This window comes from Porites lutea, chromosome 6 (assembly GCF_958299795.1).
Source record: "Porites lutea chromosome 6, jaPorLute2.1, whole genome shotgun sequence".
Taxonomy (NCBI): Eukaryota; Metazoa; Cnidaria; class Anthozoa; order Scleractinia; family Poritidae; genus Porites; species Porites lutea.
In genome coordinates, this window is record NC_133206.1 from 24147924 (window position 1) to 24166484 (window position 18561).

At 38.7% G+C, this 18561-nt stretch overlaps 1 protein-coding gene across 1 annotated transcript; it reads left to right on the forward strand.

Annotated features, from left to right (window-relative positions):
• Nucleotides 1-589: 589 nt before the first annotated feature.
• On the forward strand, nucleotides 590-11197 carry LOC140940147 (methylthioribulose-1-phosphate dehydratase-like). The gene is made up of 9 exons (XM_073389047.1): nucleotides 590-670; nucleotides 1211-1311; nucleotides 3536-3584; nucleotides 4582-4640; nucleotides 5728-5786; nucleotides 6007-6142; nucleotides 6507-6574; nucleotides 6854-6953; nucleotides 7361-11197. Exons 1-9 carry the CDS (start codon nucleotides 617-619, stop codon nucleotides 7461-7463), a joined length of 729 nt encoding a protein of 242 aa, XP_073245148.1. The 5' UTR covers nucleotides 590-616; the 3' UTR covers nucleotides 7464-11197.
• The last annotated feature ends 7364 nt before the right edge of the window (nucleotides 11198-18561 follow it).

Below are 18561 nucleotides of genomic sequence, written 5' to 3' on the forward strand. Positions count from 1 at the left end.
CATCGTGGCCACCGGCCACCATGGATTGACAGTTGATACGGCTAACAAGAAAAGTGGAAAATACAGAGAGGGGTTCTACTTCTTATAATTAAAGACTGTGTTAACAGAACCGAGAAAATCTGAGGCAACAAATTGTATTACCGCTTTTAGCAATTACTGCTTTTTAGTAGCCAGGGCCTAGTTGTTCGAAGGCCGATTAGATTTTAATCCTTGATTCTTGTTCAAAAGCTTTTCGTCGGATAATTTTCTCTCTTTTGTTTTAGAACATCCAATCAGCGAAATGTAGACAAAAATAATTAATAAATTGAATTTAACGTTTTAATTCTGGGTTCAAACACCAGTGATGTCAAAACTTCACCCAACCGTTATCCACGGGAACCCCAGGGCTGGACTCACTCTCGTACCCAACAACAACAACAAAAGCTTTACACTGTATTTGCATGACCATAAAGGTATTACAGTATTGCAAAAGCTTCTGGTCTATTAAATTTTTAAATTTCTAATTCCACTTATTAATGTAAACAGTTCAAAACATCACATTACCCAATCCCTAGTCCCTAGGCCTCGTTATTGGGCGCGGACGAAAAGGAAGGAGGAAGGCTGGCAAGAGATCACTATGGCGGAATTATCGAACGCGAACCGAAGCGCATTGCAAGCTGAATATTCCAAGGTAAGCTGGTGTTTATCTGTTTAGTTACTTTAAATTTGTACTGATCAACAGAGTTTGGTTTTGGTACGAACTATAGACGAAGATGTGGTAGGAGCAATCTTTTTCACGTGTCATCAACCATGCGAGGATCAACGAACGTGAATGAAGTGCCTGAATTCTATCAATTTACTCTTTCCTTTGACAAGGAAATAATTTTTTATTACCCAAATACTTGCATACATGAGAGAAAGAAAGTAGAAATGTTTAAAATAAGACATTTTTCCACGTTTGCACGTGTGGGCGGTTTTTGTTTAAGCTTCTATTATATTTAAAGTTTGCCACACGTGGCAAAAGCGGCCTTGTTGGTCGACAAAACTTAATTATTACTTTCGCAGATTTTGCTTAAAAGTTTAGTGTGAAGGAACAGGGAGAAAGAACTATTGAGCTGCTACCATTCCCAACAATATTCAGCCATTTTACAGTTTAAATAGATTTTGAGTTAATAGGTATTCAGCAAATATGCTCCATAGTGAGCAGTTACTTTTGATTGTTCTGCCACAGGATCCTGAACATCCAAGAAATCTCATTCCTGAGCTGTGTCGCCAGTTTTACCATCTAGATTGGGTCACAGGGACAGGAGGAGGGATAAGCATTAAATATGGGTTAGTAAGTTTTATGGTAAAGCCTGGTTTTCATATGTCGGGAAAATCCCGGACGATCAGGGATTTTACTGTTTCTCGACTGTCCCAGATTTTGCTGACTAATGAAAACTTGAAATTGTAGATATCCCCGATCATCTGGGATGGACGGGGACAAATCTGGATAATCAGGAGCGTTTCTATTTCCCGACTCGTCCTAGATTTCTGCTATGGTCGGCGATCTTTCCCAACAAATGGAAACTCAAATTTGTACTGTCAAGGACATCGGCGATGGATTTCACTCATTACCAATCCCCTAAATTGCTGGGTTCCAGTCCCCTATCACACATAAACATGGCGTCTCTGGGACAGACTTGTGGCAATTATCCGATATATCGGCAAAATCTGGGACGGTCAGCAAAAAGCAAAATCCCTGATCGTCTGGGATTTTCCCAACATATGAAAACCAGGCTTAATGCACTTTATGTACTGTTGCATTAAGTATGGGTATTATTATAGGTCGGTTCTGCAAGCTACCAAGGTGAAGGGAATCCTTGTTTCCAATTACCTACCTGAGCAGGCAAGAAAGGCCTATCTTTCCCAATCAAGGACTTGGTTATATTTTTGGTCACACTTTAGGACCAATCTGATACCAAATTGGTCCTGGAGTTTTGAGGGGTGAATGCAAAATAATAATTAAGATAAAATAAAAAAGTAAATGGGTCCTTCTGTAAGTACTCAAGTCCAGGTTATGTAAAACATGTTGCATTTGCTTTTGGTTCTTTTGTGCCCCCAAAAGAGTTTAGGCTATACAAAAGCCCCTTTTGCAATCTATTTTAACTTTTTTTTTGGTCATTTACCCACTTCCTTTCTCTTTGCTTTGCAAATTAATATATATACATGTAAAAGTTCCTTTACTGTTTAAAATGGTGATTTTGATGTTTCTCTCAATTTGGTAACCAGTTCCTAATGGCTGATTTTGGCTATACCTGAAACTGGATTGAGTGATACAGCACCTTTAATCCTTAACATCCCAAGGGTGGCCAACATCAATTTATTTGCTGCTAACAAAATCAATACATAATCAAGAGAACTGGTCATGAGAATTAATAGCATGATCACCAAAGGGAATGTGCTTTGGGTTTCTCTCAACTAATTCTGGAGAATGTGTAATACAGGGGTTTCAATAAGCACTGATGGCCGACGAAACAGGTCAGCTTCTTTGCTCATAGAGGAGTGCTACTTTTTTTAAGGAAAGAAAAAGCAACTAGTTTGAGTAACGGCTTAAACAAAAAATATATCATAAAATCTGAATGAAAACGTAATTATGATTTGTTTTCCGAAAGGCCCACTGGTTTTATGCTATGCTTTAGTCATGTGAACGCTATATTTCAGTCATTTTTTTCAAAAGTTGCTTAGAGGTTTACGCAGAATTTGTTTACATGCAAAAGTATGTAATTTAGTTTTCATCATTTGTTCATTGCTCGTACGAATTGATTGTGTGACTGGTAAATTGAAAGCTACATTTTCTTGAATGAAAAACACGTTCTTTTGTTCTCAAATTTAGTCCCCAGAACACTGAAAATCACATTTTTTTTTGGAAATTCAAAATTTTCTGGGGCAGAATGCACTTCGACCCCCCCCCCCCCCCCCGTCTCTAGAAAAGGGGACCAACGGCCCCTTGTTGATACAGTCAGTTACTCTACCCAACCGGCTGGCTTCTTCAATTTTTATTGAAACCCCTGGTAACACTATGTGGATTATGTCACAGGTCAAAAAATACAATAAAATTACATTCAGGTTGAGATTTTTTAACCTAGGTTGATTCTAAATTTCCTTTGTCTCCTAGCCCTAATTCATGAATAATTAGGGCTAGGAGACAAAGGAAACTGAGAATCAACCGTGGTTGAAAAACATACCTGAATATAATTTTGACCTGTAGCAGATATTGGGGCTTGATTTTTTGGGTCAGCATAGGTTGACCCAACTGTTCAAGTTTTAATCCATGTCTATCCTTGGCTTGCTATCCTTTGCAACAGATGGCAGGGAACAGTTTTGGTGCCTAAATATTTTGGTCATCAAAAACAAAACTGGACCATTATTGTTGGAATTCAATTAATTTAGGACATGACTTGTTTATGCTTTCAGAAACATAGCAATAATTAGTGTGACATTAAAGCCCCTTTAAATAGATTTAGTAGTTAATCATGGGTTATTCAGTCAAGTATTCTGTGCTCTTTCCTCACAGAGGTGAGATATTTGTTGCGCCTTCTGGTGTTCAAAAGGAGAGAATTAAGGTAAAGCAATAGATATTACTGTGATGGCAATGGATAATTCAGATCATGAGGGTAGTACAATGTTCATAAAAATGCAAACAAAGAGATTTTGTTATGTTACTGTACTTTTACTGTTATGTTCAAACAGGGGGTTGTGGGTAATCTCCTACAGTATGCAGCTGGATTCTTTGTACCTTAGGTAAAGACTTGACCAACAGCAGAAACAGTGCATGAAAAGTCTCTGGTGCTCAGGATAGTTGGGGAGGACAGGGTGGCAGAAGCTCAAGCCCCAGTTGTTTGAAAGGTGGATAACACTATCCAGTGGCTTAATTTCTAAGTGGATAATGCAACTGGTAATCATATCATAATACTTACAAAGTATATGCTGAAAATTGATTTGTCAGATGGATAATGCTATCCAACATTTAAACAACTGGGGCCATCAGAATACATAGGGGACAGGAAGGGTACGGGAAGTGGGAGAGGGAAGAGCGGGAGGTAGGATTTCTGAAAGGGCTGGGACTGGGCAAAATAGGAGGGGGGGAATAATGTGACAATACTAAATACATGTAATTTGCAATCAAAAAGGGCTATGCCTGAAAAGAGGAAGCAAGGAAAAAAATGGCGTGGGAGCTGGAAATGCTACTTATGTGGCGCGGGCGGCATGAAGTTGCGCCCTGTCTTCTTACAGAGTAGATTGTTGTTTTGGCCCACAAAGCCTCTCTCCTAACAAACGACACAAAGAGTGGCTGCCTAGACTAGTTGAGTTGAGAATGTGTCAATGGACATTATCATATTACTTGCAGCCACCTGGTGAAAGTCCTGTTGCTAGTGGCCACTTGGCAGGATACAGAGTAATTTCAGTACTAGATTCTCTCACTGAGGTGTTTACTTTGGGAACTTCCTCTGTATGCCATATGTACTACAGACTACAGAATGATGCCAGTGTCTCTTTAAAGTTTACGGATTAATATGGTGTGTGAAAAGATTGCTCAGAAAAAAAAAAATTTTCTTTCAGCCCGAAGACATGTTTGTGTGTGATATGGAAGAAAATGAGCTTTGCTCACCTCCTCCAGCGTAAGCAAGAATTCTCTTTTTTTTCTTTAAAGCGGCTTTGTTACAGCTGTCTAGTTCATTTTGCTAGTATTGCTAATTACACATTCTTATTAAGAATGGAACTTAAAATGTTACAGGGGCGTAGCTACCTGTACCCACAGTAAGCACGTGCGTACTTGAAAAACCCGAAGGTACAAAAATCACAGAATAAAAATAAAAAAAATCGATACTAATATAGAAAAACAATTATGTAAAACATCCTTTATGAAGAAAACACAGATTGCCTCCATTCATTTACTCTCAATCGTAAACAACATGCAGATAGTAAGCTTGCATGGTATAAAGCGTGAAATCGTTGTTTTCACTTCAGCCTGTCAAAATTCTGCAAACATCAAATACAGGCGTTCATATACAACATGGTAAACAAAAGTAAATAAAAGTAACTAGAAGTCTGAGATACCAGCTTGTAATTAAGCTTAAACAATGAAGAGTGATTGAGGTTCTTCAGTCAATGATCCAAAAAAAAAGGAGCAAGAATATTACAGTTTACGTCATTTCATCATTTCATATACAGTAAAAAGCGCTTGAAGCTTAGAACGAAACCTCACCTTTAATCAAGGAACCAGAAACGGATGTGGGACTTTAAGGGGTTGGGAGGAGGGAGGGAAGGGATTGGGACAGGTGTGCGTACCTCTGGAAAAATCCTGGCTACGCGGTCCCTGATGTTAGTGATGAAATTACTGGCAAATTAATTACAAAATTGCAGCTTCCTGTCAAACTGATCATACATGTCCCCCAAGCATTAAATCAAATACCACAGACAACAAAAATAAACTTCAAAACACTGTTATGCTAACACGTTTTTATAAACGACTTTTTAAAATCTATTTTAATTCTTGTTCAAGTTCGTCCATCCATGCCTTCTTTTGTATTTGCTATTTTATTTATACCTAATTCTTTCAATGATGTTTTGATCTGTTATTTTTATGTTTCACTCAATTTGATGGCAGCTTCCAGCTTTGAATTTTGCTGAATTTCATGATACAGCTCCTTTAAGATACCAGATGGGGTCATTATATTGTTGACGTGACACTTTTTTCACTTATAGAAAAAAGCTCAAGAAAAGTCAGTGTACACCATTGTTCATGAATGCGTACACAATGAGAGGTAATCACACAACAAATTACTTTTATTGTAATAATGTATTTTGTATTTCATGGTAGAGTTGCAAATATTTATTACTTTTTCTTGAAAAGGGCAGATGTTTAACTTAGTCATTATTTTGAACGGACATCAAATTATGTAGAGCCCCCTCTTAGATAGCTAAATTTGAAAGGGACGACAGATTTCCACGAATATCCCTGACAACTCATGTTTTCTGCTAAAGGTGCAGGGGCCGTTATTCACACGCATTCAAAACACTGTGTCATGGTGACTCTTCTGTATCCCGGGAAGGAATTCCGAATCACTCACCAAGAGATGATCAAGGGAATGAAGAAAGGCACCACAGGAATCAATTACAGGTTGGTTGTCTTGTGTATCCAAAATTTGCTCGTTTTAACCCTGTCTTCATAACGTACTGTATATACTCATGTTTTCTATCCATAAGAAACTCAATTTAGAGATGATGTGAGCTCGAATTCTTCTTTAATGTCTAAATTGTCTTCACCAAAAGTTATATTTGTCCTGCTAGCAGAGCTTTCTTCTCTGTGCGAAGTTGTTCGAGTCTCTGGTATGAGATAGAACTAGGAAAAGGAAAAATCACTTTTAATAGTGTAGTAATGCCATTCACTTCTCATAAATCACCATCCACTGGATAAGTGTTTATAAACGGCACCATCATCTGCATCTGTTGTTTTATTAAAGCAAGTTAATGTTTTTTGTCAGGTATGATGAAGAACTTGTGATTCCCATCATTGAGAACACACCAGAAGAGCGAGACTTAAGGGTGAGATAAGGCGCTGGATATTGATTGTCTTTTTTGTCCCTTTCATTTTCGCGAAATTAGATGCCGGCTAAAAAAGCGTTAATAAGGTATACTTTTTTAGCATATGGTGGTTCAGTTGCCGAGGGGAACCTTCAAGGCGATAATCGTTCTTTAGTGTTCTCCATAAGTACTGTCGGCATCGTTTAGGGTAATTGAAATCGAAGTTAAGGTTCGTTTTAATTTTCTTCAAGGAAGCATGGGGGGGGGGGGGGGGGGGGGGGGGGGGGGGGGGGGGGGGGGGGGGGGGGGGCAAAAGCCATGGAAGAATACCCAGATTCCTGTGCGGTCCTTGTTCGTCGCCATGGAGTTTACGTTTGGGGGGACACGTGGCAGAAAGCTAAAACAATGTGAGTACAATAGCATCAATATCTCTTTGATTTGTATGTATTTATCTTGATCCTTAGGAATAGAATAATCGCTGAAAGACATGCTGATCGTTTCGGTTGTTTGAGAGTTTATCGCCGTTTGACATTCAACGCACAACGTTGCGTTGGTGTCTCGAAACATGGCTACAAACAACGCAGAAACGATAACCTTTTTTTAATAGTCTAACAATGGAAACAATTTAAATGAAAATACATCAAGTCGACGTCTTACAGTAAGGTTCATGCCTTTGATAAGACATTAATGCAAGTAAATTAAAAAATATTACAAATTGGTGCAGTAAACTGGAACTTTTTATTTCTGACTCGCTGTCATTTGAGCTATGGATGGAGTAGTTGTTGATTAAGGGTTTAATCATTGGTGTTTTCAGGTGTGAGTGTTTAGATTATCTGTGTGATATCGCAACGCGGATGAAGCTATATGGCTTAGATCCCACAGCGAAACCGAAAGAACATTTCGGCAATGGAATCTGATCGAATCCCACTAAGCTCCGCCATATTTTTTGGAACTGAAAACAAATCTGAGTCTCGGTTTGGGAACTGTGAAACATGTAACCATGGTGTCGAAGGGCTTATACAGAGACTTGGTACCTACTGGCTTATGGGAATGCTTGTTGCGAGGGCACAAGGGCTTTTGGGAAGGAAGCGAATCGGCCCGCTTCACGCTCGGGTTGGATCGGAAGCCGTCGACAGCCGTGTTGAGGACTTCGCGTCCTCCTTGCCAGCGCTGTTCACAATTTATGTTCTAGAATCAGCCAGAAATGCGCTTGTTCGTTTTAGAGAAACTCAAAATCATTGTTTGCTACTAGTTTCACGATGCTGGTCATTATGGCGATATTTTAGAGCTTCTACGCAGGAAAAACAGTTTTTTAACTTACCTGTATGTACTCTTTTTCCAACACTATGAGTGTCGTAGGAAGGCACCTTTTTCCTAGCTTTTAACCGGTTTTACTGAAAGATGTTAAATACAATTTCTCTCCCCCAACCCCACAAATCACCCAGCAACTCTTATGAACTCGTCTTTACGTGATCGTGCGTTCCAGGTCAAAGTGACATTTGGTGTACCCGAAAAAAGAAACAACCACGACAACAAAGAGAAATAAAAATAACAAACAAATAAAGGAACAAAAACAAACAAAAAAACCATCTCGGAGCAGTCAAGGGGAAGAGGAAGAAGAGCAGTCTTTCAGTCCTTATTCATTTTGCTGACAAGAATGTTCTAATGTTTGAAATTTGTGCTTGATGTAACCATTTAAGTGAAAGTTTTTAAGCCGCGAGTAGTTTCCTATAGTACTTCAGCGGTATGTGGTTCTAACTTTTGAGTCTATGGACGAAATCCTAAGGTGTGAACATTCAGGAAAAACCTTTTCAGCAGTATTTTCACGTGACAATATAATTACAGTTGAACCACCATTAAGCGGCCACCCTCTATTCAGCGGCCAGTAATCAAAGTCCCGAAATAATTGTAGAAAAGAATGGGAACTTCAACCTCTATTAAGCGGCCATTTTGGTTGTCCCAATGATAGTTCTCCCATTGTTGTCACCTCTATTAAGCGACCATCAAGCGCTTAATACACTTAGTTTGGCTTCATGTTAAGAATACGATGAAGGAAAATACAGTCGCAAACAGAAGGTGACGAACAATTGTGGACCAGTAATGTTTCTCCCGTTGCGCGTTTGTTTCAAAATAAAGTAATGTTTCTCAGTGCTAAAGATTATGCTCATTTCTGACGAACCTCTATGAAGTGGCCACTTGCCGGTACCCCGAGGGTGGCCGATTAATGGAGCTTCCACTGTGTTTGCCTGGTATTCTGTTGAACCGTGGGTTTTTGCACTCAGGGAGATTGGAATTAAACGATGGGAAAGACAGAGACGATACCTACATCATTAACCAGTTGCAACACAAAAATAAACCCCATACTATCTTCCTGATCCACTTAGCTTTGTCGTACGTTGCTCGCCTTACCGTCAAGCTATATTGATTCTACCACGCAGTAAAATATAATACATTTGCTGTTTTGAGACTTGCTGACATGGTTGTGATTTTTACAATTTTCATCCTGCGTCAAAGAAATTCTTCCTAGATCAGCATGACCGTAAGTTTGATCTGAATTTTTAAACAGATAATACATTTTTATGTTTAAATTATTTCAGATATCCATAGATTGTTTTCTAATAGTAAATGGCGGTTGATTAAAATTTGGGCGCAACTATAATTGTCTCCCGTGTTTTGTTTTTTGATAACATAAATTTGACATTTACGACCTAAGTTCTTTCCTTCTTTGCTTAAAATAAATATTCTTCCAGTTTTCCGTTATTACACCTTCAGAAGATCAACACAGAAAGTTAATTAGAATAAAAATCATTAGAGGATTTCCATGGAAATTATCGCGTTAGAAATTTCGTTTCAAGTACAAAGATAATCATCACTTGAAACGACGGTGATTTTATTGTTGCGAGGTTATTAATTGTCGGCAAGTCATAAAAAATGGTTTATGGTGAGTGTCTTCGAAAATAAAGTGATGGAAATTTGGCCCAAATTATAAGATTGTAAATTAAAATACGAAAATTGAAACGTATCTTTGACAGTTTGTAACAGCGAGTTTAATTTGAACACATTGCAGCCTATGTAAATGTTCTATTAGAAAAGGTCGCGAAACAAATCTTCCGTGCGTAACAAAAAAGAGAAATATATGCTATCGGATTTTCTTGTTTCTTGACGCATCTGCAGTGCTAATTACTTCCTTGAATAAGAAAGGGAGTGCTAAGGTTGACGAAGCCTTGAAGAAAGATAATATTCGACTGAAATGGCCATATTCTTTTTTGTCTCGAAGGCCGGGCGAGACGTAACGCTTAGTTGATGTAACAAACCTCGAAATTGCTTCATTTTTGAATGCCAAATTAATTCAGCTGTCTTCTATGAAAAGCGTCAAGTTTCCTCAGTTTGCTCCAATTGGCTCCATGCAAGTTCAAGATGATTCTAAACTAGACGAGATTAAAGCGAGTTCGCATTCGTTTGCGCTTCAGAATCATGACATAACTGTGGATCATGACGATCTTTTCCAAATAATGGAAGAACGAATGAAGCGAGAAGAGTGTATTTTGTCTACAAGCCCTCACAAAAAGGTAGTTAATGCAATTCGCTATGCCAAAGCTATCAACTCATCACTGAATTCAAGTCTGGAAAAAACCTTGGGCTTGCTTCATCGAGAGTTTGAGAAGGAATTTCGTCGTATCGTCGAAGTACAACAAACAGCTCTTGGGGAGTTTCCGGAGCTTGAAAAGTATTTTCGTTCAACTTTTTCAGGTGTTACAAATAAACAGTTTCGAAGAAGACTTAGCGAAGCTTTGGCAAGTAAAAGGAGGACAGAGGAGTTTAAACGAACCCGAACCCGTCTGTCTTTACCAAGTTTATCACCCGTTGAGCCTATAAGTCACGAAGACAACGTTTATGTTCCGCTATCTCGCTCTAAAAAGGACAGTGAGATTGTGTATCTTCCACCTATATGATGGTGTATTTTATTCACTGAGATTTGCTCTGTTTGGAGACATTTTGTTTCTCGTCAGTGTCACTCTTTTACCACCAGTTCGGCTTGCATCATAAAATCCTCAAGTGTGATCAGCTCGTGTAATACTGTTTGTTATGTGAGGTTGCACTAGCACATGATATGACGTTTTAATCGGATGAAATTCTGTGTATCCAATCAAGTGAACAGCTACTAAGCCGTTCTTTTCTGTCGTGCTTGCCACTTTTTAATGCTATACGTAGTGGCTCCATTTTGTGGAGTCTGCGGATGAAATCCAAATGAAATCCAACCCAGCAGTGAGATCCTCTGGTATTGTTTGTCCTGTGTGTACGAAGTGGTTCTCACTTTAGAATCTGTGAATGGAATTGGAAAGTGTGATATTCAAATGGAAGCTTTTGAGCCGTACTTTGCTGTAGTATTTACGATTATCCTGTACAAGGTTGTTGTAACTGTTTTTGAGTCACCGATGAAATTCTTTTGACAGGGAAACCATTCAAGTAGAAGCTACAGGACGCAATTACTTTTCGGCGTTCCCTATTATCGGATAATGACAGAATAATGAAATCAAACAACCGTCCAGTCGTTGGTAAATAGGTAAATGCTTTCTTGATGTGCGGAAAGGTTGCTATAGCAACAATTGAAGCAGCCGAGAAGGGCTTTGATTTTGCTTTGCTCTGTTTTTTTTTTTTCCTGAAACATTTGTCGTACATTTGTCGTACATTTGCAGCATTATTATTATTATTCAAGTTTTGTTAAACCACCGTTATAAGATGAAATGAGCGATGTGTATTTGAAAATGCGTTTTCAGTGCTGAGCGAGGCTATTATGCGACCTAAGAAGGGCGCTTTTGTCGGAAAATATCGTTGTGAAGAAATACCTTGCATAGTAATCTCGGTGGCTTCTACTCCATTTATCTGCCTGTCAAGTTTCATATTTAGCCAACGTGAATATACAAATCTTACTGCTGTGCAAACAATGCTCTGCCGCTCATATTACTTAAGGCGTGTCATGCTTGCAGATTGTTTGATAAAATAACGTATTGTTATAGCTTTTGGTGCTGGGCCGAAATTGCCAAAATAAACCTCAATGGTTTTTTTCTATTCATGTTGTACTGCGTAGTGAAGCCGAAATTTAAATAACATCACCAGTTGACCCGGAAATTATGACGGATTAGTTCAGTGTAACGAAAATCTGGTGCGGCATCGTCTAGGAAATAAAAATATCGCTCTGACGCTCGTTTTTTTTTTTTTTTTTTTTTTTTTTTTTTTTTTTTTTTTTTTTTTTTCATCTTTAATAACATTTATTCAATCAACAATCAACAATCAAAAATACTTTCAAACACTACGATACTTACACTACTTACAATACAATATTTAGAATACAATAGACTAAGGTACTTACTCTGTTTACAATGTAAAGACTTACAATACTCAGTACTTACAACACTACCTACTCACTACTCACACTACAATGCACTATTTACAAGCAGTTCTAATTAGTAATTGTACTTCAAAACCAAACATTTACAAAACCAAACATTCGCAGTAAACGCACTTATATCTTAAGTGTCTTAAAGAGGCAGCGATTGTGAAGCAAAAGATACACCAGGTTAATGCTGGAGAAAAAGAGCAGAGGATCGAGATATACAACTGTATACAGAATCAAAGGCTTACTGAAATAAGGAGCTCACATTTTCCCATTTTTTTGGTAAAATGGGACCTGCAGTGGTCTCTATGTAGTAGAATGATTTGAGGTATTGCAGGAAGCCTGCTATCTTTGGCGAGGTTTCCCTTCTTTTGCTAATCCAGACGTAATTTCTGGCTAGAAGGAAAAGGAAATTAATTTGCTGGCAGTTTTTTGAAGAATCCGGCTTTAGACCAAGTGCAACAAATATATCTAATGTGGAATGTTCCGGTGTAATGTGGAGCAAAGTCAGCTTAAGAGATAAACTATGCCAGAAAAAGGCCACTTTAGGACAAGACCAAAAAAGATGAAGAAGTTTCTCCGGTTCATTATTACAAAAAGAACAATTTGGGTTGTCTTTTACGCCAATTTTTGTTAAGAAGTCGTTCGTTGATATTCGTCTATGTAAAAATTTATATTGGAATTCAATAATTCTTGTACTTTTAGTATATTTAGCGGCCAACTGGTAGGCTTCCCGCCAATTAATCGCCTCCACATCATTTTCGTTGCAGTCTTTTAGCCATTTCTGTTGATTATGGGATGGTAACTTGCCAAAACCAAAATGTTGAAAGGTTTTCCTAATGAAAGGCCATTCTATCGTGTCAAAAGCTTTTTCAAAATCTAAAAACAAAAGTAATCCTGGTATATTGTTTTCTTTAGCGTAGCAAATAACGCTATCGATAAGGCGGATGTTTTCTCCGATAAAACGACCTCTTATAAAGCCAGTCTGGTCATAATTAATGAGATCAGGGAGGAGAGGTTTCAAGCGATTAGCAATTGATTTTGCCGCTATTTTATAGTCGCTGTTCAGGAGGGTTAGGGGTCTCCAATTCTTAATAAAGAACGGTTCTGCGTCTTTCTTAGGGATAAGTTTGATAATTCCTCTTCTCTGGGTTATTGAGAGTTTTCCAGTTTCATAAGCGTAGTTCAGTGCGCTAATTAGGGTGCTGGATACATCTTTCCTAGAAAAAAATCGAGCCTACAGTGTACTTTTGGATGACGTTGTCTCCAGGTAAATCTACTAGTGTCTGGGTGTAGAATCCTCCAGACGTCTACCAGATCTAGTTTCTCAGAGAATTCTTGAACAACTTTAACACTATTTTGGTGAGTTTTAGTAAGACCACCCATCTTGTCCTTCTCTAAATCCAGTACAAGGTTATAGTCGCCTCCTATAATAATATCATCACATTTGAAATCTGCAAGGTGATCAAAGAAGTCAAGGAAGAAAGTTGGGTTGTCTTCATTAGGAGCATATATGTTCCCTAAAGTAAAACACTTTTCATTGGTTTTAATGTCGCAAATAATGAAGCGTCCTTGGGGGTCAGTGTAAGTTTTTTCTATTTGAAAATCGAAGTTGTTGTTGAAAAGGATGCATACCCCTGCTTTATTGCTCTTATAAGTACTAAAAATAGCTTGATAGCCCCATTCAGCAGACCATACGTGATTAGTATTTTCAGTGCAGTGGACTTCTTATAGCATATATGCCGAGTAATTTTTTTTGCGAAGCCAATTAAACACCTCTCTACGCTTTGTATTGTCTCTTAATCCCCTGACGTTTAGTGATGCTATTGTCAAAGCCATAGATATTCTCTTGGGCAGCTTTGCAGAGGAAGCCTTACATCACCTGGTGTCAAAACTCCACAATCGCTGCACGGTATGATAGGAATTTGTACTAGGCGTTTACTTCTAAAACAAATGATTAAGCTATTAAAACATAGAAACCAAACAGAACATGCACAGATAAACACAACTAAATAAGAAACCTCTTCGTAAAGGGACATGGGGGGGAAGCTAGGACTTTTACCTAGAATCTTACAGACAGATAAGAAAAACCGAAGCGCCATCTGTTACGAACCTCTATTCCGATCGCCTAAATAATTATCTAGCAATTGATAATAACGGGTGGCAAATGTGGTCAAACGATACTAACGTGATCTTGATTACCTAATGAGTAATGACATGATGAAGAAGCATTCTCACCTATCCTGGTATCTCGAGAGGTTTACCAACTGGCCAAATTTTACCTTTTATCAAGAGCTTATCCGGTTGTGCCCGACTCCAAAGCTTTATGAAAACCTTCGGCCATGTTCAAAACCGTAAAGATTTCGTCTTCAACCTCGTGCTCCTCGACTTCTTCAGGAGAGTTCATTTCATCACTCCTCGCTTTTTTTGCTTCTGGTGAAGTGCTCGACTCCCCTGAAGAGGAACGCTCGCTTCTTTTCCGTTCCAAGATCTTTTTCAACAGTTCTTCCATTTACCACCCGGGAAAAAAAGAATATGTGGCGGACGGATCAAGGACACGTGTTACGCCATTGCTACCCAGGCCCTTTCTCCGCTCTGACGCTCTTACCTTTCGTTATATTGGAAAACGTAGTTATCTGTTGATAAAACCAAGTTGAAACCATGATCCTCGATTCAAGGCCTTGTTACACGCTGATTCGTGAATGTAATGGCCCTTCGAGAAACCTTTGCACGTTGAAACGGTGAGCTAAAATTTGCGTTCATTCGCGTTTATTGCTCAAGAACTTAAGGTGACTCGACCCAGTTTTTTTTGGGAGGTACCATCCTACTTTGAAGCTCTCTGGTATCCCCACCTTTACTTTTATCGTAAGTATAACACATAGAATGGATAACATATAGATCAATCTACAATATAACATAAAATTTTTGGCGATCGGAGTAAATGTCACGTGGTTATAATGCCACGCCCCTTTAAGGTCTGAGTCGAAAATCTGCTGTTGCCGTCATTTTTTCGTGAAAATCTCTCAGCTACACATAGTGCGCATTAGTGCCTTGCGCTGAACAGAGTTTAACCAGAATCGCAAAGACCCAATTCGAGAAATTCAGCGGTTTCCAAATTTAGGTCATTGCGCGCGTGCTGAACAAGAATGCTGTATAATGACAGACTAGAAACAATAGACAACTCCCAAAGCAGAAACTCAGCCAAAACGCTAAAAATCTTCAATGTTTACTCAAGTTTGGGCTTATAGAAGGTAATGTCACAGTTTTTCAATGACCATGAAATTCAGAGTCCGGGTAGTTAGTTAATCAATTGTGGCTCTGAAAAAATTTGAAGGAAAAAAAACTACGAATTTTTAAGAAAATGCTTTTTTCTTGAGATTGACTCTTAAACGCTGACAAACGTCAACAAATAGCGAAAACTATAATTTCTATATGTTTGCTTTGCTCGAAATCGCGCGCATTTACAAGGCCCTAAAGCGTTTTGGTGACTTTCAAGGACCCATCTGTTATAAGGATGCCCAAAATACAGAGATGAATCTCATAGTTTATTAGATATAATCCGTGTAAAGTTTGCTTATCATTTTCGCATAAATTATGACCTAAATTTGGAAACCGCTGAATTTCTCGAATTGGGTCTTTGCGATTTTGGTTAAACTCTGTTCAGCGCAAGGCACTAATGCGCACTATGTGTAGCCGAGAGATTTTCACGAAAAAATGCCGGCAACAGCAGATTTTCGACTCAGACCTTAAAGGGGCGTGGCATTATAACCACGTGACATTTACTCCGATCGCCAAAAATTTTATGTTATATTGTAGATTGATCTATATGTTATCCATTCTATGTGTTATACTTACGATAAAAGTAAAGGTGGGGATACCAGAGAGCTTCAAAGTAGGATGGTACCCCCTAAAAAAAACTGGGTCGAGTCACCTTAAGCAAAGCCAAACTTCACCCGTTTCCTTTGACTCTTAAAAGCTTGAGGAGTTTGTTTTCTCGACCGTCGATAATTTTGTCTCACAGTTCAATATTCCTCTCATAACAGTACAGGAGACTCAGAAATTTATTGATAACTTGTCATCTTCAAAGGCTACTGGAGCGGATGAAATTAGTGTGAAAGTTCTAAAGCTGGTCTCACCCGTTTTTGTACAGCCATTGGCGAGGTTGATCAATTTGTCTATACAGAGTGGCTGTTTTCCAACTAAATGGAAAATGGCGCGTCACACCTCTCTTGAAAGATGGCGCCCAAGACTGTCGGGACAATTTTAGACCGATCTCCGTGCTCTCCATATTGTCTAAAGTCTGTGAAAAGCATGTTGCGGCCTCCTTTATGGATTACCTTGTGAAAACTGGCTTACTGTATGAATTGCAACCAGCTTTTCACGCAGGGCACTCCACCGAGTCCGCTGTGATCAGTTTAACTGACCAAATCCTCTTCAATCTAGATGAAGACAAGCTTTTTGGAATGGTTTTTGAAGACTTTAGAAAAGCGTTTGACGTTGTTGATCATCAATTGCTTCTTACGAAACTGCGCCTGTATAGAGTGAGTGACCCTTCGCTGTCATGTTTTGAATCATATCTTTCTGGTCGCCAACAGTTTGTCAGTATTGACGGTCAAAGATCAGACTCTCTACTTATCAAGCAAGGGGTACCGCATGTAAGTGTCTTAGGTCCCGCACTGTTTTTGTTATTTGTGAATGACATTCCATTACATCTAACAAATTCAACTATGGACATTTACGCTGACGACACTACAATAACCGCAAGTGCGCATTTCTCGGATCTATGGTCGATGACCCAACGTTTAAATTCCGATCTTGATGCGGTTCAGAGATGGGCGTCTTGCAAGAAAATGTTCATCAACAAGAAAAAAACGAAGTTCCTTTAAGTGCACGGAAAGCGCATTCCTGCTAAGCTGGATGACGACACACCCCTACGCTTAGATGTCAAGATTGATGACTGTTATTGAACAAGTCTCTTCTCATAAGATTTTAGGAGTAGTTATAGATAGTCAAGTGAACTACGAATCACACATTGATGAATTATGTAAGAAACTTTCCAAACGCATGGGACTGTTGAAGTGTATTAGCCCGTTTCTTAAACAACATCAAAGGGAAACCTATTACAATGGTGTTATAAAGCCCACCCTCCTGTATGGGAGCATGATATGGGACGGCTGCAGTGTCGAACATCTTCAAAGTATTTTAAAACTTTAAAAAAGAGCGGCACGCATTATACTTGATGCTGAAAGACTTAAACCATCGGTCGTATTATTCAATAATCTAAACTGGCTCCCTTTTACTAAACAATCTCTAATAAAGAGATGCGCACTAGTGTATAAGCGGGTCCACAATTATATTGCGCCTGTTTATTTGAATAGTTTATTAGTCAGAAATTCAGAAAGTCATAATCGAGCCACTAGGAATTCAAACATAATTCTGGTGTGCCCCGAGTATAAACGAAAAACAGAAGGAGGTCGTACTTTCACTAGTCTGCTACACAGCCGTTTTTAGTGTCGTCACGCAACGCTCCTCCCCACTAACGGCTGCTGAAAACCGAACTACATTCCTTTCCCGTGATTAGCCAATTGTAATTCAGCTCCCATTTTCTGGAAAGTGTTCGCGCCACCTTTGCGGTACTGTGACTCCTCCAATCACAGCTTTGCTTTTATCGTTGCCCCATGTGTGAATGACAAAATAATCAAAATCGTCGCGTGAAAACAAGCAATTAACTACAGTGTTGTCGTAGTCGAGTCCTATTCAAAATTTAGGAGATAAGCAGCAACAGCAAGAAAGTCGAGCAAATTGCGATTCACAGCATGGATGTGCTCATAAAGTTGCCAGGTATAGTTTCGGGAAATCGCTCATCGATAATTTATAAGATTGCTTTTTGACTCAGTACCCTTGAGAGTTTAGTCTTCACAGAACACAATGAGCACATCCGGTACATTAAATTCTGCACTACATATCAGCACATATGCACGTTAAATGAAGAACCAACCGGTCCTGGTAAAAGTTTTCTAGGCCTATCAAACCTTCTTTTCACTTGGAACTTTCTTGACCGCTTAAAACAAACTTTTTTGCAAATTAACCTTTTCGTTGCTTGAAAACACAGAGCCCGTCTAAATTCAGCGACGATTGATTGATTTGTCGAAAACTGAGAAGCGTGCTCGCTGCCTAGCGCCCTGTGGCTCACGTATTGTCAAATTTCTTGTACATGATTGGTTTGTTCGTTAGACCACAAACACAAAGGGAAAGGAATGTAGTTCGGTTTTCAGCAGCCGTTAGTGGGGAGGAGCGTTGCGTGACGACACTAAAAACGGCTGTGTAGCAGACTATACTTTCACTATTAGGGCTACAAAGGACTGGAATTGCATGAATGCCAATATAAGAAATAATGGCTCGCTAGTAAGTTTTAAGCATAACGTTTTTAAATCCTTTCTAGCTGAACAAAAGGCTGCGATGCTCCTTAGACTGTAATTGTATATACGTTTTATGTTGTTTTTATCTATCTTAGTCATAATGTCTTTTTAGAAATTAATATCTATTATATTTTATCCTAAATTATCTTTGAAAATAGTATATTTTATAGTTTTAAGTTCTAGAATCTATATTTGTAATTT